The sequence below is a fragment of the Colletotrichum chrysophilum genome (assembly GCF_026319265.1).
Source record: "Colletotrichum chrysophilum strain AFK26 chromosome Unknown scaffold_19, whole genome shotgun sequence".
Classification (NCBI taxonomy): Eukaryota; Fungi; Ascomycota; class Sordariomycetes; order Glomerellales; family Glomerellaceae; genus Colletotrichum; species Colletotrichum chrysophilum.
Window position 1 is genome coordinate 367,337 of NW_026517306.1, and position 26,213 is coordinate 393,549.

The following is a 26,213-nucleotide window of genomic DNA, read 5'->3' on the forward strand; positions in this document are numbered from 1 at the left end:
CGTGCCATATGCCACCCTGTGTCCTGGAGCCGTATGCTTCCACAACGTACAGTCCTTAATCGTAGGTCTCGAAAAATGAAAATGCATAGTCGCTCTATACGCGGGGTCTAACCGCGGGAAAGGGGACGTGTTGTCCACGTATCGCCCAGATGCTGGCCTTCCTGAAAACATCAATAGTTAAATACCGAATCCCAACCCTTTTCCGAACTCCGAGACACCGTAAAATCATCAGCATGTTCATGACTGGTTCTTGCGGCCCTTTCCGCGGGAGCTGCCTTGCCGGCTCATAGCCGCACCACCAGCCGCGCTACTGTTGCGGCTCATCGGCACCGCAGCGACGGCTGCAAGAGATGACATGGGCGGGGGAGCTTCGTCTCTCACGCTGCTCTCAATCGGTTGGAGATCCTCTCTAAGGTTCGTCGGGTCCGGTCGAGGACCAGGCTTGAAGCCTGACCAAGGCGTCTTGGTGTAAGGAGCAATGGAAGCTTCAAGCAGCCTCCTGCTGCCATTGGGGTGGTCGATGGAATCGCCGGGCTTATGGCTAGCATCGTACTTTTTGAACAGGTCCATGACCATGATATCAGAGCTGATCTCATCCTGTGACAGCGACTGCGGGAGGTTGGCATCGGTGTTTCCCCTGACAGGCTTGAAGTAGTTGGTCATGGATGATGACGGCAGCTTGGCGGGCTCATGCGGATGCATGATTTCGAGGTACTTGGGCAACTCCAATCCATTGGCACCCTCAACGGCGTCAATCAGATTCTGATTGATGCCAGCCCTGGTACTTCTAGTCGCGTGAGAGCTGGTGCGTTCCATCATGGGCGCGGCAGGCCAAGCCTCACTATCCTGGTCGCCGTCCTCGCCGTGACCGGAATCGCTACCGGGGGACGAGCCACCGTTCGCGTAGGCCTTGTGCCTCAGAATGTGCTTATGGGCGGCAATCGCTGCCGCATTGTACGCCATCGTGAGCTCCTTCTCGGTGAAAAGCTTATCAATACTGTAGGCGGGACCGTTCTGCTTCGCTGCGACGCGAAGCTTCTCGTTCTGCCAGAGGGGTGTCGTGCTGTTAGGGTCGAGCGCCCGCCTGGAGGGGACAGGAGAGCCGTCGTCCTCGCCGGGGTTCCTCTTGCGCTTCTTGTTATCCGAATAGCCCGGAAACTCCTCGGCGTCCTTGCGCAACCTTGTTGCTCGCTTCCCATGTGTGCCGCCAGGACTGGCGGGGTTGGTAATGCTGAACTGATTGGGGTGGAGCAGCAAGGCGGACGAGTCGGAGATTTCCAGAGCTTCCTTCTCCTTATTAAGGCGGATTTTCCTCGAGAGCAGAGTGTTGACGAGACGATCGCGGAGCGTAGCAGAGAGGGCGCTGTGCTCGCGCTTTGCGGTTTCGACCTTGTAGAGGTATTCATTCTTGTATTGGTGGAGGCGGCGCTCGTGTTCGTGCTGTTGTTGCAATTGTCAGTTTAGCCGACCGTTGGAAAAGTTGGTCGCACTCACCATGTGCTGGAGTAAGTGAAAGTCTCGGTACTCAATGAGATCCTCGATACCCTGGACAAAGTCCTCGAATTTGGGACCTGCCATCTGAAGGAGGGTCCGGCTGGAATCGGCCAGCGGCTCTTGTCCCTGGGTCTCGTCATGCTCCTGGCGCAGGCTGGCGATGACGCTTAGGACGTCTTCAGAGTAGGGATCGATACGCTGAACCAAGTTGGTGTCAACCTGAACTTTCTGGAGCTGGTCACGGTATCCGACTTCACGATCCCGGTTGAATTTCTCTTGGAGACTGTTGATCTTGTCGGCCAGGACCTGGCGCTTGCGGTCGCGCTTCGATTGAGCTGCGGGTGCGGGCGACGCTCGACCGGTTTTCTGGTGGCCCGAAGCGCCCCCCAGGTTGGGGGGAGCTGCGTCGTTGGTAGCCATGATACTGAATAATCGAAGATCGTACGTGAATTGCTGGCTTCGAGTGTTATAGATCGGGTTGAGCGTGGAGGAAGATTGAGGTTTTGGTCAGCGGAACCGGGCGGGTGGTGTGAAGCCGGCCGTCGCAAGCCGTAGCTCGGGCGACGGGTGCGGCAGAGAGAAAAGAAGACAAAGATGTATATAGATTGACGTCGACGAGGTATGAACAAGAGATTATATCTCTCAATCACATCTCTCAGAAAAGGAGGAACCTAACCAAATGCCCATTCGTAAGGCAGATCGCTGCGGTGTTTGTGTGGGAAGCTGGGCCGGAGGAGAAAGGTGAGGGCACCGCGAAAGAATGGTCTTGTGCCAGGCGACCTTGTCAGCCTTCTGAGTTAGTGGCTGCAAGGGTGCTCTGTACCTGACCGCTGGCGGACTGAGATTTTTCATTGGCTCCGTGGCCCGCCGACGACTTTCGCTTTGACCAGGAGCCTAGTGACAGAACCAAGAAGGGACGAAAAAACGGCAGCACTGTGCCACGTCAATTTCCAGCGCATTATCCCTGTGTATCGCGGCTTGCGCACCGTACGACAGGGTCCTGGACAGAAGACAGCGACAGACCAGGTCCAAAATTCAGGACCGCATGGGATACGCGATTATGAGCAAGCAACAAGCAGCAACATTGTATTAATCATATTTGGGACGTCTGGGATTTCCAGATACTCGATGCGTGATCTCATAATGACAGCCTACAGTCCGCTTCTAAGCTTCTGCAGCTGGCTCATCAAGCCATAGCCACCAAGATATGTCTTCGTTTCCGCGGGGTCGGCATGAACGCTCCCCTTGCGCGCTCTCCCCTCAATCCCGTTGCCTTGGTTCCGACTCGCCTGGTCCACCTCCTTCATCAGATCGCGGTGCCGGTCCTCGACCATCTTGGCCAGACTCTCAATGAACTTTGTCCGTCCCTTCTCCTCCGCCGTGCCCTTCCACACTTGGTTGAGGTCCTTAAGCTCCTCGATTCGCTGCGCCGCCTTCTCGATCCCCTGAACGGGGTCCTCTGATTTGTGCAGGAGTTGTGATATCTCGTCCCGCAGCTTCTGGAGCACCTGCTGGCCCTTGTCCTCCGTGCTGTGCTGATCGGAGCCGGGCTCTGGCGCTGACACGGAGAGGAAGGATGAGCTGACTGAGAGTTCCGAAGGCGGAAACACAAAGTCCATGGCATCGCCAAACGTCTTGATTACAGAGTCCAGGCGAGACCGCACCACAGTCAGGGTGCGCAGCTGCTTGATGTACGGTGGCTCCTCAACTGCGCCCTCATCCTCGGCCGGTACCGTCGCTGCGGTGGCTTCTTCCGCCTTGGTCGCGCCGACTGAAGCCTTCCTTTCCTCCGCGTCCGTCGTTTTAGAAGGAGCGTCCTTCGTGGCCTCACTAAGACCACCGGGGACAAACTTTTTGATGTCGTCTTGTAACGTGTCGTTCATCGTCTCGGCAAGACTCAACGTCTCGCCTCGCAAGAGTTCGACCTCATACGCAAGTCGACTGCCACTTCTCAGAATATCGTCAGTCAGCTGTGTGAGGGTTCCTGAGAGCCTGGTCGTGTGGACATTGAGCCGGGATAGTAACGTCTGCGCCTCGTTGGAGAGATCGGCCAAAGGAACAGTCTGACCTCCATTGCGTGAGGCATGGTGACCGCTAGGCTGTAACGGCGGCAGCGAAGCGTTGAGGTAGGCTGCAGGATCAAAAGAGGGATCCAAAAAGTCTTGCAAGAAGTCGTCGGCTACATGGCTCGATTTTGGCTCAATGGTCGACTTGGACTGCTGGCGTGTATGGATGGGGATGTTCTTGGTTGAAGCTGCGTTGCTGCTTTGGCGTCGGCGCAATGCCGACTTGGAATCCCACGACATTATGGCCGAAGTATGATTATCACACCGTAGTCCGATATGGTCGATACGATGCCATGTGAGAACGTTGTCGCGAATTCCCAATGAGGACACTTGACATCAGCGATGAGGCCGTGCCTGAATTGGTGAGTGAGAGGTTGGTGGTTGGGAGCAGGACACCTGGCCCCACTCGCATCCCGCTGCGCGTCTCCCTTTAGCGAACACCGCACTGTGGGCGTGACAGGGGGTGGAGCAGTGCCTGGAAGGCATTTCCAACGACCTGACTTACATCATGGAATTGGCTTTTCGATCAACTATCCGGCGCATCCACCTGGTAACATATTTTATGTTCATTTTAGAATTACGTGATGGAAAGTCAGCCTAGGCTTGACCATTATTGGGTATCTTTCGGCCAAAGCAGCTCCCTTTTGTACAGACATCGAACCATGGTCACAAACACGACAACCCATACAACAATCAATCCTGCAGCCATGACACACGCAAAAATCTGAAGCCCAGAGTTCTGGAACACTTTTCCAAGGGCCGCAGTGGCAGTGACGAGCGCAGTGTTGGGAAACACAAACGACCACCACGTCATCTGGAAGGGCATCTTGTTTGCTGGACGCACATACTTCCACAACGACCCGACGGAGACGACAAAGAACCACACGGAGAGACCCCAGAGCCACAATCCGATCATGACAGAGAGCACCTTGATAATTGGTACGGCTAGGTCGGTGCCTAAGAATCCTTGAGGCAAAATCTTGTCGGCTTGGTTCCCCAGCAGGACTGTGGAGGTCAGCAAACCACCACGAATGATACGAATAGCCAATCTTACCTATCCCACCAACCGTGAACGCAAATGGTCCAATAGAGATGAACTAATAGATGATGAGTACTTTCTTCCTAAGCAGATGGCAGTATAACGTACCACACCAGGCCGCTGAAAGTCGCGCGGCAGCTTTTGTGTCATTAATCGATAGATAAAGGCGGCTGAGATCATGAAGGCGATCAAGCATCCTGCACCTTGTGTGGCCACAGCAGAGAGCGCAATCGCCGTTCTATTCAAGATGACCTGCGTCTGGTTTGTCTGGGATGCGGCCGTGATGAGATTTGAGGCGAAGGGCGCAGTGAGAAGGAGAGGATAGGCTGGGAATACCCAGGTTGGCGTCATAGTGTGGATGGGGAAGACTCTTCAGGGCCATTAGCAGTTTACAAGATTTCTCAGCTTAGGGAACTCTTACAATGTAGACCAGAGGACCAAGTATATGGTAGCGCTAGCCAGCATACTCATCGCGGTATATGACCAGAACAAGATTTGCATAATCCTCAGGAGCCATGGCCCAACATACGGAACACCAAACTGGCAAATGTTTATGCATATGATGGCAAACCTGTCACGTTCAGAGTTTGTCCTCATGGGCGAGCGCTAGATGGTACTTACGAAACAACCTTGGGACAGAGTGTTAGTGACTGTAGGACTCAAGATAGTCTTGACTTACAGATGCCGGTATGAAAAGTGATTCTGTCTGGTCGGTGAAAGTATGAACCAAGGTCCCTGGGCGCCAGTGGAAACGCAATGTTGCCAAGACACAGTTCATGACGAAAAGAAGAACATTCAGTAAGAAGAAGGCTATGGCTATGCCATTTAGCCACGCAGCTTGGTACGGGACTGTCGAGATGTGAGTTTGAAGGTTCGCATTTCATGCTTGGGATTGGTTGACTTACGGGAATGTATTACATTTGCCATTCCTCCGGTTGCCTGTGTCATGGTGAGTGTCAGATCGCGAGCATCAAGAAGTCGGTATGCCATACCATCGTCTGCTATCAGTCAGTCTACGAATGTGAAGAGAAAGTTCAAGATATGCAATACCATGGTGAACCATGTCCACGTATGACAGACGATCCTATCACGAAGACCAACACGACCATTGGGTGACCTTTTACTAGAGCCCTTCTCCATGCGCGAATCCAAATTGTCGGGGGTATGCCCATTTGAATGCGGTTGGGAATCTGAGGCGGTTGGATCAGAGTCGGACGGCAGAACAGGACCATAGGAAGGATGCGGAACAAATGCCGGGCGCCTCACCGGCGAACTCAGGGCAGGAGCAGAAGCCGAGGCGCCTTCAGGAGCGGCAGAGAAATAAGAAGGGCGGTTGAGCTCATCTGGAGTTTGGTAGCCGCAATCGGCTACCACGTGGGGACCGGCGGCGGCCATTTCGCAGTAGGGGAATCCCAATCGTCAGGTCCTCGAGCCAGCAGTTTCGACACAACATAAAGAGGGAAGAGTATGCTGGGCTCTGCATTGGTCAAGGCGATATTGATGTAGACCAGGTTGGTGATGAAAACGACGTGGTCGAGGAAAAGAGAACCAAGATCGAAAAGAGGCATGCTCTCAACTGGGCGGGCGTTCGAGACGCAATTCCGCGCACCGCGCCTTGGACCGGAAAAAAAAGGTGGTGGTGGTGGAGGAGGACGGGGGACGGCGGGAGGGGTGACGATTAGGCCGGGCCGTGGACGAGACGTGTGTGGGTGGATGTAGTCAGATGCCGACCCGTGGTGCAGGACCGCGACCGCAGATCCTGGTCCTTTCCTTGGGAGATAGAGGAGCCCTGAGTCGTCCGGTGACAGCGGCCAAGATACCCAGGCTGGGTGCTGCTCAGTTTTCTTGCGTGACCGGGTACTTTCTCGTTACTTTGGAGGCAGTTGGTTGACGGCGTTTGTTGATTGGCGGCGGTGGTCGCGTGCTTGTTGCCTCATGAGATAGCAACCCGTGGAACTAGCGGTGATGGGCGCGATGGGTTCAAGCCGAGCTGGAAAAGGTCGTCGAAATGTGGATGTATGCACAGTAGCACACAAGTACACAGCGGGTATGCCTTGTCGAGTGTCGTCAGCGTTTCCTTGGTAAGTGACAGAAATTGATCCGCAGTGAGTAAGGCAGGCCCCAGCAAGACATTGGAAGTGTAAAGTGGTGCCTGCGTCATTCAAACTTTTGGCAGTCCAGTTGCCCAGCTTCTGTCGTGCTCGCCGAGGAAAAACGGATGCACCATGCCGAGCCTGGCACACTGGGTGGACTAGCACTGTGAGTTGCCCGCCTATCAATCTCTGCTCCACTACAACACAGTCTATCGCAGCATGTGGATCACGTACAAAGGTGTTAGCTGCCCGCCGCGGAAGTTGTACAAGTCCGAGGACCCCCAAAATAAGATGCGCTAGACCAAGCGCATACGGCTATGGCCCAAGCCTGTGGCTCAACGGCTTCCGTAGGTACCAGGTAAGGTATGGTAGGCAGGCAACCTGGAAGGCAAGGCAAGGCAGTGCGGTTGTTTTCCTGTTGAAAATGCGAACGGAGTTCCCTGGATCTTAGACACTGTGCACTTTTGTCGATCGTCGACATATGCTGTGTCACGGTTGCATTTTCCGCGGCCTGCCTTACTTGTGTAATGTATTCTAAAGTGATCTGAAAGGCGATAAAGTGGAAGGTTCTGTTATCATGGACATTAATGAGTCCCCGGATCCTCAATCTGGAGGCCCCTATTTCCATTATGCTGGAGCGACTGCTTGTCCTGTGGGCTGGTATGTACTCTTTCTTACTACCGTCCTCGCCGTCATTATATCCCTTATCGTTATTATTACCTTTATTGTCGTCGTCTACTACTGTCGTTCTCGATGGAAGTAACTAAGCAAAGACGGGAAATACAGCCGCGAGACACAGGAAAACCTGGCGGTCTCTCAACCTGCTTGTCTTCCACGTACAAAACCGAGGTGGGATGTCCACTCACCGTGCAGAGTGGGGGTCGCTCGCACTATCCCCGCACAATTGGCGTTGACAGTCCGGGGCAGCATACCCGCTGCAACTTCCCTGCTTACCTACTGCCCTCATGCCTGCCGTATCGACAAGTTGAACACCATTCGTTTGACGATGCCTGCCCTTCGTTTATATTCCAAACATGGTTTCCTCAGTTATACACCTTGATCCCTTTGCTCTCCGCCATACCAAAACATCTTTTAGCGTCACCGTGGCATCCAACTTTTCTTTGCGGTCCTTGTTCGAAGACTTTGCCGTGTCGGACCCAGACGAGCTTCTCGCGGGTCTGGAGGATGGAAGAATAAACTTGTCGAAAGCGCCAATATGCCGGCTCCATATTTCGATACTCGAGGAAGAGCCTATTGAGGACATATCTACGCCCAGTCTCGTGAATGATGTGGCCTGCTTCATTCAAGCCTGCTCTGTAAGTACACCCCGAGCCATTTTTGAATGTCGACTAACACTTCCTTGGATTTGGGACCAGCTGGGGATTCGGCTGATTCGAGAAGTCAAACAACTTCAAGCCTCGCAATCGCCTACATTCAAGATGGAATATCAGAGCGATGTGCCTCAGAATATGGGACCCCCAGGCACCTCAATTCTCGTACTGCAACATCTTACCTGCACATTCTCTTTTCATCAGACGCACGACGCAGCAAATGGAACCGAGGGTGTCAAAGTCCCAACGCCATTCACGAGAGCTGCTTTAAATTCGACTCTTACTCGTCACAGCTTCCAGGAATCTGAAGTGCTGTCAGCGAAGTAGGAGTCCCTGCACGACACAGAAGATCTCCCAGAAACGCAAGATTCGGGCATTGGCCTTGAAGCCCTTGAAGAGGCTTCCATTTCAGCCATTGCATGCGAAGATCATGATGACGAGCCAATAGTCGCTCCTGCGGCACCGGCTGCTGAGAACCTTCACTTCGATGGCGCGGATGGCCAGGGTGGAGTGACGCGGTACTTGGACGCCATTCAAGGTCTCGTAGAAGCCAGCCTATTCACCTTGATATCCGGACCAAAAGCCATGGCTGGTTTCAGAACGATTACGAAGATGACATCGCCTTCCCTCAGCCTTCTCATGCCACAGGTGCTGAACACCAAGCACTTATCAGTATGGTGTCCTATCCGAACTACGTACTGCCCACGGACATACTGACAGTTTCAGGCAATCGCTGTTCAATCACGCCTCCTACCGATTCTGACCTCGACACTCGTCGATGCGCAGCGGATTCATACCGGCTCCACGGAAATCATAGCACCTAGTGACTCAGACGAGCTATTGTCGCGGAGCCGAGACCTTTTAGACAGTGATGTCGGAGAAGTGGCGCGCAAACTTTGGGGATTGGCAAACTCGAAAACTACTGTGCCGCCTCCTGTTCGCCAAAGACGTCGCGCAGTGCCCCAAGGATTGTTTGGCTATACGGAGGCTGTTTTCGCCGCGACAGCAGTTGAGACTTTGTCTGACGACGAAAATAACGTCGAAGATTTCATGGATGACGACTTGGATCAAACTTTCGCCATGGTTTCCGAAGAAGAGCTGCTGGCCTGGGAAGCCCCTCTGTCGCCACACCGCTATTTGGAAGGGCCTGAAACGGGGAGACTTGATTCTGACTGCGGATATCAGCTATCTGACTTCGGCGAAGACGAGAACCTAAGCCAACCTCGAAGTGAAGTCGCATCACCGAGCTGGGAAATGGAAGTTGATTTTCCAGACGGCGATCGTGAAGATTGGGCCGACGACCTTGGAAGACCAGCTCGCTTTTACGATACAGCAGCTGATGAATGGCCAGATATGTGGTCTGCGGACGGGCTTGATGAAGACACGGTCAGCGATTTTGGGAACATGAATGACGAAGCTGTTGAACACAGCATTTGTGGAGAGGCTTCGCCTACTCTCTCTGACACGGAGACTGGCGAAGAGCTGGAATCAGATGGTGCTGGCAAGGAAGAATACTGGTTGATCGCTAACGATGACAGAGTTCGTCACGACTACGAAGGATTTGACTTGGACGCTGCCGAAGAGGGCGACTCTCATTGCAACAACCAAAGATACACGGAACTAATACCGCCATGGGGGGATGCATGGCATGGATATGAGAATAGAGGCGTGGAGGGCGAAGGGCGCGGCATGGAACTGTACAGCCCGGAGTCAAGGTGCGAAGATCCTGAAAACGGCTTTCTACGCGACCCATCTGCCGACGGTTCTTGGCGACATGACGCCGGGTTTGAATCTGATGAAGGCTATTCAGAGTCGGTGTTATACCAGCAACATATATGGCCGGAGGATGCCATGCTAGCGGAAGAGGAGCCACATTTTCTCGAAAACGGGTAGCCATGATTTGAAAGCTTCAAGCGCTGTTGAACTACAGAAACTCGGTTGATATCCAAGATGAGCCTCTGGTGGATGAAAATCTATACCGAAAAAGTTATGCCGCAAGAAAATGATGTCGAGTGCAACCTGTGACATTCGAGCATCGTAAGTTCGTCCTCCACTGACCCGAACAAGGCCGGTCCCATCTGTCGAAACCCCACCAACCTGCTCATTATTCCCACGCCATGACATCGCCTTTTCCCCCTCCGCATGCCAACGATCCTTCGCATCAGATCGCCCAGCTTCGCCATACGCAGTCGGTGGTCGAATCCGAGATCGCGGCCGTAATCCAAACGCAAACGGATCTTTGTCGGAACGATCCTGCCAACAGAGTCGTGACTCCTCCCTGCTGAATCCAATTTTCCACCTATTTCTTGCCACCCTTGGCAGCTCCCTTCTTGGGCTCCTTCTTCTTCTTCTGTTCCGGCTTCAACGTCGCGAAGTGGATGTACCAGAGTAGGACAATCTGCAGAATGACGGCAACGAGGACGATCAAAAGGATCGTGAACAGAATGGGCTGGTCGTTCAGGACGGCCACGGCCTCAGGCGTGGCGCCAATGGATCGGAACCAGTCGAATTGACCCATCTTTGCGGCTGTGGTAGTGGCGACGGGACGGTACGGGTTGCGGATCGGTCTTGGTGATGACTCGTGATTAACGTCGCTCTTCGTGAGAGTGGTTTGCGATCGGTGTAGAGCGTGGCGTGGTGAATTAAAAGGTGTGTAATCGAAAGAAAGTCAAAATGAAGGTCTGAGTCTCAAGTGCGCCAGTCACAAGGGAGTAAACACCACACAATGTACGGGTATTGCGAGGTGCGTGATTAGTGCCAGAGAGAGAGAGAAGGTTTTGCGAAGAACAGGAGAAGGGAAAGCAGGTACACGGGATGCAGGAAGGGGGAAAATAGGGAAGCGCGGGAGGGTTCGTGGGATTGTATGGAAAGATGATCCGCTACGGGTTCTCGAAACGGGAGACGTCACATTCAGGTACAAGCTTGCACGGCTGGCCTGGAGGAGGGAAGGGAAAATGGCCCTATGGTGGTCACAGTGCCCCTTCGTAGGCTAGACCGCCCTTGGGTGGGTGAGACTGGGACGCGACAGCGTTTTGGTGGTTGAGCTTTGCCTACCAGCCCAGCCAGCCCTGCCACAAAGGAGAGGGGCCGGGCTCCGATGCGCGTTTCAGGCCTGCGGCAGAATGTCGACTGATGTCTGCCCCCGCTGATTGGCTGCGCAGGGACGGACTGCAGCGGTTAGTCGGCATGGCCCTTGGGAAGGGGTCCATCGGTGCGGTGGGAATTGGGCTTGTGCTCGTGATGCTTCTTCGACTTCCGCGATGCCCCCATGCGCTTCCGGTCTGAAGAGGTTTGGTCTGATTTGCAAATAGTTGCTGCCGCCAGGAACCGCGATCACCGTCTATGCCAGCATCCGTTGCCTTGTGGGAGTGAACATCACATGGCTGATCGTGAGGGTAAGGTGAGCAGATCCAGGCGCCAACCTTAGGTAAGTCTGCTCCTGGAAATGAGCCAAGGAAGCCAAGAAGCGTCCTCAGTTGACCAGCACCTAAGCCTCAGCTCTTCACCCCGGACGTTTCGGTGTGGCGCCGGCCGAGTCCCTCATCCACCGAGATCATGTGACTCCCGAGATCAATGGAAGCCCCGGCCAACACTTTGTGCACGCACGGGCCAGGCCTCAATTGCAGCGCATGCCCCTCCAGCCAATGACATGTCGTAAATCAACCTCAGGCGATTGTACGTCCAATTGAGCTTCCAAAAAAATTATCGACCAGCCTGGCGCGCAGCACCGAGGTCGACCACGGAAGGCCAACGCACGCGATCGCACCCACCACCCCGAGCCCCGCGGCGACGACAATCGACAAACCCCTCGTGCAGCCGGCTCTGAACTGGCGCAAGAGACCCGATCGCCGCCATGAACGCCGTACGCCCGGCCCGGAGCGTCCTGTCGAGATGCACAAGTACCTCGACGACCGCCGCTCCCGCGGCCTTGCCCGCCCGCCTCTTCCACAGCTCCTCCAGCAAATCGTCTCGCAGGAGGTCGAGGTTCAGGAACATCACCGCCGAGAAAATGGGCGTCACGAGTGACCCCGAGAAACTCGACAAGTTAGTAAAGCAATACCTCCCGGCATACACCCCGGAGGAGAAGGAGATGCTCAGGAAGCGATACACCCCGGAGCAGATGGAGGCCCTCGAGGCCGCGGAGGAGGCCATCGACCCGAAAGACCTCATGCTGCAGGGCCGTTTACGCACCGACCCCTACCGCCAAAACTACATTGAAGATTTCTCCAAGATCCAGCCCGTCATCGACCTAAAACCCCAGAAGCCCGTGCAGCCGCGGGAGGTGGAGTGGCTGCCGCGGAGGGAATGGGTGGACAACCACGTCGAGAAGCTGGCCAACCGCGTCGAGGTCGAGCTCAAGGACTCCATGGGCAAGGCCTACGCCCGCGCCCTGCGCAACATCAAGAAGCAGAACCCCATGGTCCTCGACTTCACCGAGGAGGAGCTGAAGGAGCTCGAGGAGAACCCGGAGCTGCGCAAGAAGTTCCTCGTCGAAGAGGACGTGGACGTCCTCGGCAAGAAGGAGTCGAGGCCGGCGGACCAGTCTCTGGGCCGCGAGTGGCTCGAGAAGATCGACGAGGAGTTCATGAAGGCGTTCGAGCAGCAGCTCAACACGGACGACGACAATATCGACATTTTGCAAGGGTCGAAACTTGATTCGTGGAAGGCCGCAGACGGCCCCGATGGCAACTCGGCGGTCCAGCCCCCTCTCGGCAAGATCCCGGGCGTCAAGGGCCTGTACACGCCCGAGGACGCCGAGGACGACGAGCTCGACGGTACGGGTGAATTCACCAAGATCAAGGCCGCCACCGGCATGAAAATTGCCGACATCCAAACCATCATCACCAAGCCCCTCGTCATGCGATGGGTCCACAACCAGACCCGTCTGGGTAAGATTCGCAGCATCTCCATCATCGTCGCCGCCGGAAACGGCAATGGCAGGCTCGGACTGGGCGAGGCCAAGTCGACAGATCTCGACGTAGCAAGAACCACTGCCAAGATGCTGGCTATTCGCAACATGAAGCCGATTCGTAGGTACGAGGACCGCACCATCTACGGCGAGGTCCAGAAGAAGATCTCGGGTACTGTCGTGAAGATTCAGTCTCGTCCTCCAGGTATGTTCTACCGCTGTCTAAAACAGATGTTCTCAGGCAACACGGCACTGACAAGCAACACCAAGGCTTCGGACTTCGTGTTTCTCACCGTATCTTCGAGATGGCTCGCCTTGCTGGTATCCATGACTTGGCCGCCAAGATCATGCGCTCCAAGAACCCCTACAACACTGTCAAGGTCGTCTACGAGTGCCTCCTTAACCAGCCCGACCCCGAGCAAATCGCCATCGGTCGCGGAAAGAAGCTGGTTGACGCAAGAAAGGTGTACTACGGCGGAAATGTATATTAATCCACCTGGATACCATTTGTATACCACTGTACCATGTCAAGCGCAACGCTAGAGATCTCCCAGAGGCCCGATTTTACTGACATTTTCATGTTGGGGTGACTGTTCTATGCTATGCTGCCCATGACTTGAAGGGTTGATGGTTCCCTTATACCTTACTCCGTTCCCCAGATGTGGTCCATGATACCGAAATCCCCCCGCCTAAACGCCGCGGTCAAAATCCGGACCCAGACAAAGATCAAAGCTGCCATACCTTTTGGCGCCTCCACTTTCCTCGTCTCCGTCTCCATTGTCTCCGGCTCCATTGTCTTCATCCCCGCCGTCTCCTCCCTTCGTCTCCCTCCGGCTCCCTTCGGCTCCCTTCGTCTTCCTTCGTCTTCCTTCGTCTCTCTCAAACCCCATTGGCTGTGACGTCCAAATCAGGGGGCACTTGCCAGCCGTGGGCGCTCGCGGAACGCTTGTATGCGTCAATGGCCTCCCAAATGCCATAGTCTCCACTGGAGCCTAGGAGGCGGGCGGGGAAAGGATCGAGGCTGCACATTGCCATGCGGACTTGCAACAAGACACTCTCGATACTGCTAACTGGACTCCAGCCGCTGTTGGTCAGAAGCTCCATACACAAGGCGCCGCCAGCCGTGACATGTCCACCACCCCTCTGGGAAAATGGTAGAAACTTGGGGCGGATGACGCGGACGAATGGCGGCGAAAGGGGGAATTGTCGGCCGAAGCGAACCTCGAGAACGATGCTAGAAACTTTGTGTTTCTGCATGTCCTGGGCAAGCGGAAGAGAAAGTTCAAAGCTGTGAAGCTCGACAATCCACTGAAACATATTGCTCATGCTTTCAAAGTCGATATACCAGCCAAGTTCGTGCAATGGAGTTTTCGCTTGTAGCTTTTGCAACTTGCTGAGCTCCTTGCCGAGAAGCTTGAGTCCATTGTCGGTGGCCCAAGTAGGAGGTGGGAGTATGGGGAGCGAAGCCACATCCAGGGTGCCTGGTCTGAAGCTGAGCTTGCTGGGATCGTACTCGAGAATCATGATATCCTCATCGTCGTCCTCGGTGCGCTGAGTACCATCGGTGTTACCTTTCATGCTTAACAATAGGTCGAAATCATCAGTTGTGTCAGGGGTGTTGTCATGATCATCGTCGTCCACAACGAGCGGGTTTGAAGGAGACGATCCTTCAGGTCTCGCTTTTTGACGCCACTTTGGGAGTGCTGCGATGGGAATGCGAACCTTTGCGCTGATTCCGGCGACTGTACGCTGCGGATCTTGGGTGATGTACTCCGTCTCTGTCTTGGTCGCCGATGGTGCTCCATCAGCTTCAGGCTCCGCGTACCTGAAGGAACTCTTTCTCTGGATAACCAGATATCGGCACTGGATCCAGTCGACCTTGTCAACCACGTAATATGGCTGGCTTGATTTAAACTCGGCTGGCCGGTTGATGATTTCGCAGAGGCTAAGCGCCCCAGACATTTCAAGCTCTGATCCTACCCAGAGACCTGCCATGTGTGATGATCCCGCATAGCCTATGCTTACATTAAGAGCATTGCTGAAGTACACGCCGTGGCCATACGCACGGCCATGCAGTGTGTCCTTGAAGTCGAGGCCGGCTCTGATGATGCTGTGCCAGTTTCCAAGCGGGCTTCCGTGCCATGCGAACATAGTGGGATACCGGGCGGTGCTCTGCTGTTCCAACGCTTGGTTGAATCGTTGTTCCTTCTCAGGAGATCCTTGTGCGAAACGGAACTGCAACCAATTGCTGTCAAGGCCAGAAATCTTCTCATGCTCTCTATTCGATGCATACGCCATGTCGTTGGTGGCAGACTCGTCGCTCTGGTCCAGCTGGACGATGAAGGAGCGGTTGGACGCCACGATCCATCGAAGCAAAGCCAAAGCAGACTTGGTCATCTTGTCGTACTTCTTGAGAGAGATGTTCTTATGGCTCAGAAGGTGTTCTCGCAACAATCGAATAGGCGGGATGGTCTGGATCAGACTTAGCAAAGCATCCCGTTGGTGAGTCACAGGCAGGTCGTCGAGGTCGTATTCGTAGAAGTACAACGCTGCCTCGCTTTCCTCGTCTTCAGCGGCAGCGCTGTCCGCGTCCTCCGCAGCAGGAGTTGTTTGCCCATTCGAGTCATTTATGCCGTAGGGGTTACTCTGATGTAGGTGTCTCAGAGTGGAGAACAGGCAATCGAACTCGACCATTCTGCCGACAATGTTGTCGTCCGCGTTTCGAATGACGCCGACGCTTGTAACACGACAATGGTGCAAATCCGGCTTCTCAACTCTGCCAGTGACGCAAACTGCCTTTTCCAAGACAATGAGATCTCCCGGCTTGAAGTTCACTTGCTGGCTGGTATCCAGGAAGAATTTCTTTCCCGAGATCGTGGCCTGCACTTTCAGAGGAGGGTTGATAACGAATGCAGGCACGTCTTGGGCGTTGAAGTCGTTGGCACCTCCTGTGTTAGTCGCCGACTGAATGTATCCGACTGGTGCTATCGGCATCGAACCGTAACCGAAGAGCGGGACATAGATACCTAAGCCCTTGGGAAATTCGCGAATTCGATTGGCGTGCAAACCGTAAGCGCAGAAAGACACCAACAGATCGACAACAGAAGGTCGAGAGATGATATCGTGTTCGATGCTAGGACCGAGGCCCAGAGCCATGTACTGGAAGAGACAGAGTGGCTCGTCGCATACGTACGGCTTAATTGCCGTCAATCCAGCACCGGTCTTTCGGTGACACACCAGACAATACTGGGTACTCTTCACAAAGTACCGCAGAGCGAACTGCATAGCTATCAATGGCATGCTGAGTTGATCCCGCTCACCCCGCGCATAGTCCTTGTTGAGAGAAGGGCGGGCAGCTGATGACACCTGCTGCTTGTCATCCGGCGTGTATTCCGTGCCATGGGCTGAAATACTCGTATCCGCACGCATGTGCCCTGCCTTGGCCTGCTCGTCCAGTAGTTCTTTTGCTCTGTCCCACGATACGGCGTATTCTAAGCGATACTTCAGGAGCAACGACAGCTCCTTGTTCATGAAGGTGTCGATCGAGTTGGTGATGGGGATCTGAACGAACGGTGTGCCCTCCGTAATCTTGCTCTCATCGTCGACGTCGACGTGGTTGAACTTGGGGTTGAATGCGGTAATGGCCGAAGCTAACGTGGGTTTGTACGACGCACACTTTCCAAAACTGAACTCCATCGAGGAAACATGGCCCGGCGAAAGCTTTATGAAGTTCTCCACGGAAGGGTAGGCTGAGTGGTACTTGCAGAGCAAGACGATGTAGCTGTCGCGCTCAACTTCCCAGGCCTCAAGTGTGTCGTCGGGAAGACCAAGATGCGACACGGGGAGCGAGAGTGCGAAGGTGCAGCCGGATTGCTGGTCAGCGGAGAGGTCCCCTAGGAATGCAATCTTTAAGCCTGCACTTTTGGCTTTGCGAAGATCGTCGATGAAACGTCTGGTGATTTCGCAAGTTCCCTGGGTAACGTCGGATTGTTGAATGTAAGCTGGGTTGGCATTTCCCAGGCCAAAGTCCATTATGTCGTCGTCATAGTCGTATTCGTCCTCCCCTTCGGTTTCTTCGTCGTCGTCGTCGTCATTCTCGTCGTTCTCATCTGTCATCTCCACATCAGAGCCATTTCCGTCGGCAGCGAGAGCAGTGCTCAACTTCCTTGATAAGTAGGTAAGGGTCTCAAGCACCGTCTTGCTTTGTGTAGCGCTTGGAAGCTCGTCGAGAAGAGCAGATATAGACCGAGGAGTGGAATCATCATCTGTATAGGCCAAGAACCCTGAATTTTGTGGATAGTCGTCGATATTCAAGGTGATGAGGCGCATGACCAGAGGTGAGGAGATCGCGCCGTGTGAGAATGTGAGGACAACCTGGCCATCGTCATCGCCCTTTGCGACCTGAGAGATCTGGTCAACAGTCTGCTGACAGGCATGCGCCAAATCGCTGTTGAATTTCCTGCGGGTCATGGCGACGATGAACCCGGGAGCAGGGAAATGCCGTTGCTGAAATGGGTCTGGAGGCCGGATTTTAGTACTTTGTGCCAGTGGGTTGGCCAGAAACGGTTTGTGAAAGCGAGAATGGGAAGCAGAGGGATCAACGGTGCCGGCTCTTAAGGGGAAGAAGTTGGATAAGAAAAGACCTGGAGAGGGACAGGGACGAGGGATATTGGGGACGAAAAGGGCCAGTCAGAAACGGAAAGGGAAGGAAGCAAAGGCAAGAGAAGGAAAGAAGAAGGGTGAAGACGACAAGAGACGGCGACGACAAGAGACGGCGACGAAGACGACGATAACGATGACGAGAGAAAATAGGCAAGAAGGCGGAAGTTGAAAGTAGAAACTGACCGTAATGTGAAGCAGGCGTAATGGGTAGAGTGCAGCTGTATGTGCGTCTTTGGGAGGGCGTACAATTAATCCTCTATTGTTTCCGAGAAAGAGCCGTCGACAAAAGCCTTGTCGACAGCCACTTAGTTGTAGAGGCAAAGAAAGGCTGCCTGCAACAAACTGGCGAAAGAAATTAGCAGTTGAGTCGATTGAAATCCTCAAAGTTTGACTCACGAAAAAACGCGGAGGTCAAGGAGACCAAAAGGTGAGAAGGAGCAGGTCGGCGCGCTCAGGCAATGAAGGCAATAACGGGCTGGCTCTCCATCCCTTTTCCGGCACCCTTTTGGGCTATCCAGAGAGGGTGTTATTTGACCTGCTGGTTCTAGAAACTCTCTTTTTTCAAGTTCCTGGAAACAAAAAGTGAGCTTACTGGAGCGGAAAGGAAGGTGTCGCAAGGTGTGGTGGTATGGGCAGGCGTACAAGGAGGTGCAGCGTGGGTAAGGTATTTAGGAAAGACACAGTACCGCACCGTACCACAAGGTAAGGGAATTGCAGAGGTGAAGAGGTCAGGTTTGTCTCGCTTGGGAGTGACAGACCAGTCTCTATTGCCATCCATGACCATATTCCCGGTCGCAGGCAACTGAGCAGGCAGGCGCTGCAGCCTGGGCCGAACCGCACCGTGGGAGGCCGACCTCTCCAACAGCGGTACCAACAACCGCCAAGGCTCCATTGTGCGAAGCGATTGGATGCCCAAGGCAAACTGCATGTTCCTCTTTCAGCGTTGGCACTCAGGAGGTCTAGGAATTAAGTCCATCGGAACCAACAACCAGGACGTTGGGGAATGGTTACATTGATTCCACATTACATAAGGTGAGTGAGGTAAGTCAGTTAGGTTCCCCCTAGTGTTCCCCGAACATGGAGTTGCATCGCATCGGAGATGGTCGTCCGGCCGGCCCCACGCAGACCGAAGCTCCCATCCTTACACTTGTCTTGCTTGCACCGTGACCGAGTCCCTGGTGTGAGGTAGACGCCTTTTCTTTTTCTTCTGCATCTTGATTGCGACGCACGCTTAATGCAACAGTCAACGCCTCCAATATACGAAAGATGAGAAAACCTCCAGGCAATTACGTACCGCCGAGTACTTACACAAGAACACCACCAGCGCAACCCCGCTAAATCGCGTTCATTCGAAATCTTTCCAGCCCGTTAGACCTGAGCTGTACCGGCATGCCGCCCCTCCAACGATAGTAGCCAACAACCTTCTTCACCGCACCACCCCATCCCAGCGTTCCCCGCTGCCACGCCTTGGGACTTGTTGTGCCGTCCCTACATTGCTGTACCATCATGGTCGGATTGACTGCCGAGTCAGCCATTACTTCAATGTCCCCCACGCCGGGCTGCGGCATGTCGACGAACAGTTCCGTGTTCAGCCTCGACGGTCGTCTCCACCTAGACTGCGGCATCCCCATCCCGCCACTGCTGTAAACACGAGTTTTGCCGTCAACAGACGACAGGACCGACTCAATACTGTCAGACGCTACTTCGAAGTAAACCTCGAGACATCGTAATTGATCCAGGTAGATGATGAGCAGACATAAGATGGCCGCACCAGCCGAAGCAACCCAAAACACCCAGAACCGAGGCGCATTTGGTGAGTATTCGTCATTCATGGAGAGAATCGCCGATACCACGGTAAAGGGGAGGAGGATGCCGCCAAGATAAGTGACACGGTCGAGCGCACGCTGGTTCGCCTCTTTGTCGTCCGCCCAGTAGTTGCCTTGCAAGCTCGGAAGGGCTCGCACACTTTTTTCCGGTATGCCTGCATCTCGTGTCCGCGGTTGCGCTGTCGTTAGTCCTCGGGTTGAAGGCAGCCACGAAGTCTGGGGCGGTGCTGTTGTTGCCAATCGAGATATAGCGATGCGACGCTGCAGTCGGTCCAGGAGGTGTCGCCAGCTCGAATGGTGCATCTCACCCATGATGGGGTGCCGTCTAGGGTCTTGAGATTCGTCGAGATTTTGTTCCAAGGACTCGGTAGCCTGCCAGAACAACGACGCATCTTGTGAATCCGACTGAGGAAGCGTCTCGAAAAAGTCCAGCCATTTGCCGTATACCGACTCAAACAGGAGATTGGGAAGCTCTTCCGTGGCCACCTTTGTGTACCGAAATGTTCTCAGCAGGCTGTCCTCGAGACCTGGGATTTCGTCTCCTTCGGCAATCAAGACGTTCCACACAGAAGTACCATCCAGCTGCGATTCATCGATTTTGCTCTGCCACGACCTCGTCACAGATAGAGGTCGCCGAGCCTTTCCAAGCTGCGAGGACGGATCAAGCCAAACCGGTCGATCCAAAAACAGTACTATTGAATGGTCAGTTGAATGCCCCAGCCAAGAATTTCCGCATCACTTGCCGTCAGCTTTGCTGCTCATCCACAAGGATGCATGGGAGAAGATGACAGACAGACCATCTCCGGACAGCGAATGGAAGGGTGCTTCATCCAGCACGTCCACCAAGTCCGACTGTCTGGCCGACGGCTTGTACCCCAGATCTGGCCCCATCGCAGTCCGATGGACTCTTACGAGCTCAGGATACTCAAAGGATATAAAACTGTCGCCATTGTCCTGCCTCAGCGGCCGATATCGCCGCCTTCCAGCGTGTGCCTCGAGAAATTCGGGGTGGACACCTAGTGAGTCCCTCAAGACCTGGACCAAGTCCAGCGGCAGCCCCTGGATGATGGTGAGCTTCCTGCGCCCTACAGACTCTCTCACGAGATCCTCTGCATGGCTCAGGAGTCGCTGCCTACATCTTTCACCCTCCCAGTCGAGAACATACGCGGATGAGACTGTCTCAGGCAGCTTGCTGCCGAGAGATGATCTGCGAACGAGTAAAGCCGGCTTGTTGGAGCGTTTGGTGTGTTCGACGGCGTCGCTCGCTGTGGGTGGCGGCGATTGCTGATCGACTTTCTCGGTGCTAGACATCGTTGCGATTCTTTCGAACAATTCTAGCCTGCAATAGATTCGGAGACATGAAACCTGCGACCTGCGACAGCCTTTGGCCGGGGCAGAAATTGCAGTTATTAAGAAGAAAGCGTTGGCTGGCACACTTGCCCAATCGACCGTCAAGTGACCTGCGCTAAGACCGTCTCGAAATATCGAATTGATGTTTTCTCTCCTGCTTCACCGGAGGGCACTAGCTCCCCCTTAACCTAGCCTTAGCCACTTGGTGCAGGCGACAGCCATGGCAGCTCCATGGTGGCTTCCTCGTAAAATGACAGGCTCGACATTTGGCGAGCCTTAGCTTCGAAGCTATCCAAGGGGATCAACAATCCTTGCCATGTCAAGCCGTACCACGCGCATTCGGTGCTTGCGACTCGTGGGAGACGTACTCTTTGTCGCTCGTCTTGTCTTGGAATGAGGAGGTGCGAACGTTGAGAAAACAAGGAGAAGACTGACTGACTAGAGTCGCTAAATTGGTCATCAGATGTGGTGCCTGAGTCGCTTGCATCCTATTGGTCTCTCACCGAGACCTTCGCCGAAGTGGGGATGCTTTATCTTGCGGTCGTCTTCCGGCGGGGTTAGACGCGTCCAGCGCGACTCACCGAAACATCGACCGCCGACAACGCTCTCTACCTCAACACCCCACGAGGCCACTGGACTCGTATCCTGTCTCTGCGACCATGGAACAACCAAGGGAATCGACGATGTACCAACAGCAGCCTGAGCTGACGCCCCTCGAGGCGGAGGTTCTTGAGGAGTACGAGAAACTGGCGGACAACATGAAAAAGGTTTGTCCAAAGGAGCCCTCTCGCCGTTCTGATGAGCCATGTATGCTGACTTGATTGTCCACGCAGCTGGCATCTACTCTAGAAGATCTGAGCAGCTCCCCCAGCACTGAAATCCTGGATGGCCTTCGCGAACTAGAGCGCAAGACGAGCTTGGTCTTCACCCTTCTGAAGGCTAGCGTGTACAGCATAGTACTGCAACAAGAGATTGACTGGGGCGACCAAGCTGGCAACCAGGAGTAGAAGGAAGTTGGATGACGAAATGATACGTCTGGACAAACGAAGGCGCTGGCACTTTGACAGACACGGTTGAAAGAACAACGGAGGTGTCCTTGCGCACAAGACATACGGCTGCATGGGCAAGTGATGAAGCATACGACCAAGAGCAGATACCCTTTAATTAAGAGCAGGGAATGATGAAAAAAGCTCAATTGCGAGCTTTTCTAATCACCGTGTAACTTTTGGAAATGCTCGTAACCTGATACCTACGCGCGTCTCCATGGCATACGGGGCCTTGGGGCCTTGGGGCCTTGGGGCCTGATTTGCCCAGGCCATGGCGAGACACTTGGCGACCAGATGCGAAGCAAAATACATGCGCTCCAAACGGGCACAAAAGCTCGTGAACTCAGGCGACGGGCAGGATCGAGCTTAGCTAGGCAGGAAGTCAGCAATTTTCCGGCAGGCCAATGTGCCAATTTGCGAATGGGTCAAATTATGCATACCTTACTTACGTGACAAGCTGCCAAACTCATGACACCCATTGCACGACACAACATGGACCAGGAGGCAGGATGCGCCAGGTGTGGAGGATCTGATCTGGGGTTCGCATGGCGGGGCCTTGTAAGTACGTGCATTTGGACGAATGAACCAACAAAGCTACCGGCAAGCTTAGCTCGGGCCCAGTGGATGATCGGAACCTCTCTACCTACCTTACTTTTACCCTTCACCTCAAGAGCTCTCACTGTGAGCTAAATCGCTGAAACATCCTACGACACAAAGAACCTGACTTGCCCAGTCTGGTGTTGGTGTCGTATTGCTCACCGCCCGCCGGCAGAGCGACGTCTTGAACCAGCTTGCTGTTCTGACGAGTCTAAAGTTAGCATCATCGCACTCACCAGAAGCTAATGACACAACGTCTGTCCCTGCCGTTGTCGTCCTAGTTGTTCCATTTACCTCTTGCCGTGGTTGCTATTGGCCCTGCCCGTGCTTGCCATCTCAGTCCTCCCTGTCGTTTGGTCTTGCCGCTCCCTATCGTCCTGTGTGCACCATTCGGATACTGGGCCAAACCGACACTACAAACGCCCGCCCGTCGCTGTGGTTCCCCCCCAGAACACACTACACTGACCTACCACCACCTTAGCCTGAGGCACGTCCGACGTCTTGGCACACACTCCCACTCAACCCTGACAGCATCGCCTCAAACGCATCTCACGACTGCTTCCTGACCTCCATTGGACTCGGGCCGCCCTCCAGTCCAAACGCTGCAATTCGCTCCTCCCGTCTCGCCCCAAATGCATCGCGCAGCAGCAAGGGCTTTGCGGACAACCTACCGATGTACGGCCCGTACCTTCGCACGCAACAGCCGGCGAGGCCTCTTCGAACGCTATCCTCCATCGTCTTCCTTTTCAACCCGACCCGTCCTGCGATCCTCTCCTCAACGAACTTCCTCCGAGCATGCTGACCAGCTGAATTCCTCCATGTATTTCCGCCGATTTTCTGTCGCCCTCGTGTCTGGCCTCGTCGGCTACGGCGCATGGTACTCGTACAACGGGACAGCTATTAACAAGTCACACTTGACAAGAAGCTTCACGTCTGGCGCGACCGGCCCCGCCGGCGACGCTGCCCCTACGCGCACCGTTCTAGTCGTCGGTGCCGATCAATTACACACCGGGACCTTTGTCGGAGAGGGACCGATATCGAAGACGTCGAGCGACGACGGACGGAAGATTATCGAGATGTTGACCCCGGAGCAGGCCACCCAGAAACTGCGCAAGACGGAACAGTCCTTCATGGTCAACAGAGGACAGGGCGTCGTCCGATATGACTTGGTCCAGCTACCTAGCAACGATCCCATCGAGGACGACCACGCCGAAAAGATCGTCGAGGTCCCCAACAAGGCGGCTGGCGCAGTTGGAAACAGCAATGATTGGATGTTCTGGGGTGTTTTCGATGGTCATGCGTAAGTTTGCGTGCCCTCAATGGACCATTCGCAATTGCTAACCAAGCGATAGCGGCTGGACCACATCTGCGAAGTTGCGCCAGGAGTTGATTCTCTCTGTGGCCAAGGAGCTCAACACTACGTACCAGGCGTCCAAAGACCTGTCCCCGCCCGCCGAGGCCATCGACGCGGCCATCAAGTCCGGCTTCACCCGTCTGGACGATGAGATCGTTAACCAGAGCGTCGAGAGGGTTTTCAAGGCTGGCTCTAAGACCATGGCTGCTGAACTTCTCGCGCCTGCCCTGTCGGGCTCTTGTGCGCTCCTGTCTTTCTACGATAGCCGATCGAAGCTTCTGCGCGTCGCCTGCACAGGCGATTCGCGCGCTGTACTAGGCCGCCGATCATCCAACGGCAAGTGGACCGCCACCGCTCTCTCCGTGGACCAGACCGGCAGCAACCCCGACGAGGCCACGCGCATGCGCAAGCTCCACCCGGGCGAGGACCGCGTCGTGCATAATGGCCGCGTACTCGGTGGTCTGGAGCCCACGCGCGCTTTCGGCGATGCCAGCTACAAGTGGAGCCGGGACATCACCAACCGCCTCAGAGAGTCTTTCTTCGCCCGCTCTGCCTCGCCCCTCCTCAAGACGCCTCCTTACGTCACCGCCGAGCCTGTCGTCACCACGACTAAGATTGAGCCCGAGAACGGGGACTTCGTCGTCATGGCCACTGACGGCCTGTGGGAGATGCTGACCAACGAGGAGGTTGTCGGTCTCGTCGGCAAGTGGATCGAGAGCCAGGCCAGCGGCTCCGGCTCGCAGTTCGACTCGGCCTGGTCCAAGATTTTCGGATCCAAGCAGTCTGGTCTGCCTGTTGAGCAAGCCAACGACAAGCGAGTTGACGGGCAGAAGACGCCTATCCGCCTCCAGCAATGGGGCATCTCCCCCGACGCCCCCGAGCGATTCGTCGTCAAGGACAAGAACGTAGCCACCCACCTCGTGCGCAACGCTCTTGGTGGAAAGAACGAGGAGCAAGTGTGCGCCCTGTTGACCCTACCCTCCCCCTTTTCTAGACGCTATCGGTAAGTCTATTATCTCGGTTTTTGTATCTGCTTCGTTTGATTCAGGACTAACACCCTACGTAGTGATGACTTGACCGTCCAGGTCATCTTCTTCGGCCACGGTGAGAAGACGGGCGAGGTCAACCTGAACGAGGAGGCCACGGCTCAACAGCTCTTGAAGGCCAAGCTTTAAATGGAGTTTCCCAGCACAAGGTGATGAGAGAAAACACTGCCCGGAAGTTGAGCGACTCTGGAGACAACAGGTCTCAAGCAAAAAACAGTGGTAAAACAGTGAGTGAGAGAGTCAAAAAGAGAGACTGTGACTGTACCAGTGCTTTAGTCATTGTGTGAATAGCGATACGAGGGGGAAAGGGAGCCGCTGAAATGCGCTCAGACTCACGGACAGCGATAACAGGATGGCGTCAACTATCAGGGCGTCCGAAGTATTAAAAAAAAGAGGGCGATCTTGTACTAGCAATAGCCTTGCTGCCAGATAGAGTTGAGGTTTTGTTGCGTGGAAGCTTACGCGGGCTGTAGTAATTTCTCAAAAACAGAGATATATCCGCGTCTTAAGGGAATACAGCATCAGCACACAACATGTGATCAAAGTAGTGCGTGAGCCTAGCTATGACCCGTCTTCCCAAGTCCCACCTGTCAGTAATTGAGACTATCCTGACCTCAGGATCGCATTCAGCTTTCAACCACCAGAACCCCCTTCTAAGTCGATTCGTCCCGCGTTCAAACCGGTCCTGAGCCCCGATGACCAACCCTCGGATGACGCCAGTCCAGACGTCCGCTCAGCCGGCCCGTCCCACGAAAGCTATCCCATCTGCGGCTGCTCACAGACAAACCTCACGGGCACAAGGCAGAGTCCGAATTTTTACGTTTCATTCATGGATGGTGGTAATGATGGCAAAAGGGTTTACAGCAATATATCGCTCCTCCCCCCAACAACTACGACAACCCCTAGTTTCCTTTCCATCCATCCACCCTCGCGCACGACACTTGCCTCTCTCATTCTCTCTCTCTCTCTTGAACTCTGTCTGTCTCTTAGTTTGAGTATCCCACTCGATAAACGCCAGGGGTTGGTTTCCAGTAAAACAAAATCAACAAGAAAAAACAGGCGACCAAGCAAAAACAAATAACTCCCAATGATGAAGGCGCGGAGACCATATGCGGCTGGTTTGGTTTTGTTTTCGTCGTGAGAATCCCAAGGAGGTCCGAAGGGTCGTTAAGTAGTTTTTCTTTCCGCCTTTGCAATTCGAGGCATGAGTGATATCCTTTTTCGTTCATACCCTTCGTTCTCCTGTTCAAATTCTCTGGCGTGTTTCTTCCTCTCTCCAATCTCGTCGTTGTAAATGATAGTCCATGACCCTGAGCAGCACCCAAACCCTTGCCCCTGATGCATCTCTCTCCCTCTCTCTCGTACTAGAGGATCCACTCCTTCTCACCCATTGACGTGAA

The 26,213-nt window shown here is 54.4% G+C and overlaps 7 protein-coding genes across 7 annotated transcripts; 3 read left to right on the forward strand and 4 right to left on the reverse strand.

Moving 5' to 3' along the window:
- Positions 1-237: 237 nt before the first annotated feature.
- On the reverse strand, positions 238-1,914 carry COL26b_003483 (uncharacterized protein; the record flags this gene model as incomplete). Its single annotated transcript, XM_053176378.1, has 2 exons — positions 238-1,440; positions 1,495-1,914. 2 exons carry the CDS (start codon positions 1,912-1,914, stop codon positions 238-240), a joined length of 1,623 nt encoding a protein of 540 aa, XP_053039727.1.
- Positions 1,915-2,645: 731 nt separating this feature from the next.
- COL26b_003484 (uncharacterized protein) lies at positions 2,646-3,800 on the reverse strand (the record flags this gene model as incomplete). The annotated part of the gene is made up of 1 exon (XM_053176379.1): positions 2,646-3,800. One exon carries the CDS (start codon positions 3,798-3,800, stop codon positions 2,646-2,648), a length of 1,155 nt encoding a protein of 384 aa, XP_053039728.1.
- A 6,522-nt stretch (positions 3,801-10,322) lies between these two features.
- Positions 10,323-10,541, reverse strand: COL26b_003485 (uncharacterized protein; the record flags this gene model as incomplete). The annotated part of the gene is made up of 1 exon (XM_053176380.1): positions 10,323-10,541. The coding sequence occupies one exon, from the start codon at positions 10,539-10,541 to the stop codon at positions 10,323-10,325; it is 219 nt and encodes a 72-aa protein (XP_053039729.1).
- A 1,335-nt stretch (positions 10,542-11,876) lies between these two features.
- Positions 11,877-13,423, forward strand: COL26b_003486 (uncharacterized protein; the record flags this gene model as incomplete). Its single annotated transcript, XM_053176381.1, has 2 exons — positions 11,877-13,137; positions 13,164-13,423. 2 exons carry the CDS (start codon positions 11,877-11,879, stop codon positions 13,421-13,423), a joined length of 1,521 nt encoding a protein of 506 aa, XP_053039730.1.
- A 388-nt stretch (positions 13,424-13,811) lies between these two features.
- COL26b_003487 (uncharacterized protein) lies at positions 13,812-17,402 on the reverse strand (the record flags this gene model as incomplete). The annotated part of the gene is made up of 1 exon (XM_053176382.1): positions 13,812-17,402. The coding sequence occupies one exon, from the start codon at positions 17,400-17,402 to the stop codon at positions 13,812-13,814; it is 3,591 nt and encodes a 1,196-aa protein (XP_053039731.1).
- A 4,027-nt stretch (positions 17,403-21,429) lies between these two features.
- On the forward strand, positions 21,430-21,777 carry COL26b_003488 (uncharacterized protein; the record flags this gene model as incomplete). The annotated part of the gene is made up of 2 exons (XM_053176383.1): positions 21,430-21,537; positions 21,604-21,777. The coding sequence occupies 2 exons, from the start codon at positions 21,430-21,432 to the stop codon at positions 21,775-21,777; spliced, it is 282 nt and encodes a 93-aa protein (XP_053039732.1).
- A 1,454-nt stretch (positions 21,778-23,231) lies between these two features.
- COL26b_003489 (uncharacterized protein) lies at positions 23,232-24,942 on the forward strand (the record flags this gene model as incomplete). Its single annotated transcript, XM_053176384.1, has 3 exons — positions 23,232-23,713; positions 23,766-24,770; positions 24,834-24,942. The coding sequence occupies 3 exons, from the start codon at positions 23,232-23,234 to the stop codon at positions 24,940-24,942; spliced, it is 1,596 nt and encodes a 531-aa protein (XP_053039733.1).
- Between the last annotated feature and the right edge of the window lie 1,271 nt (positions 24,943-26,213).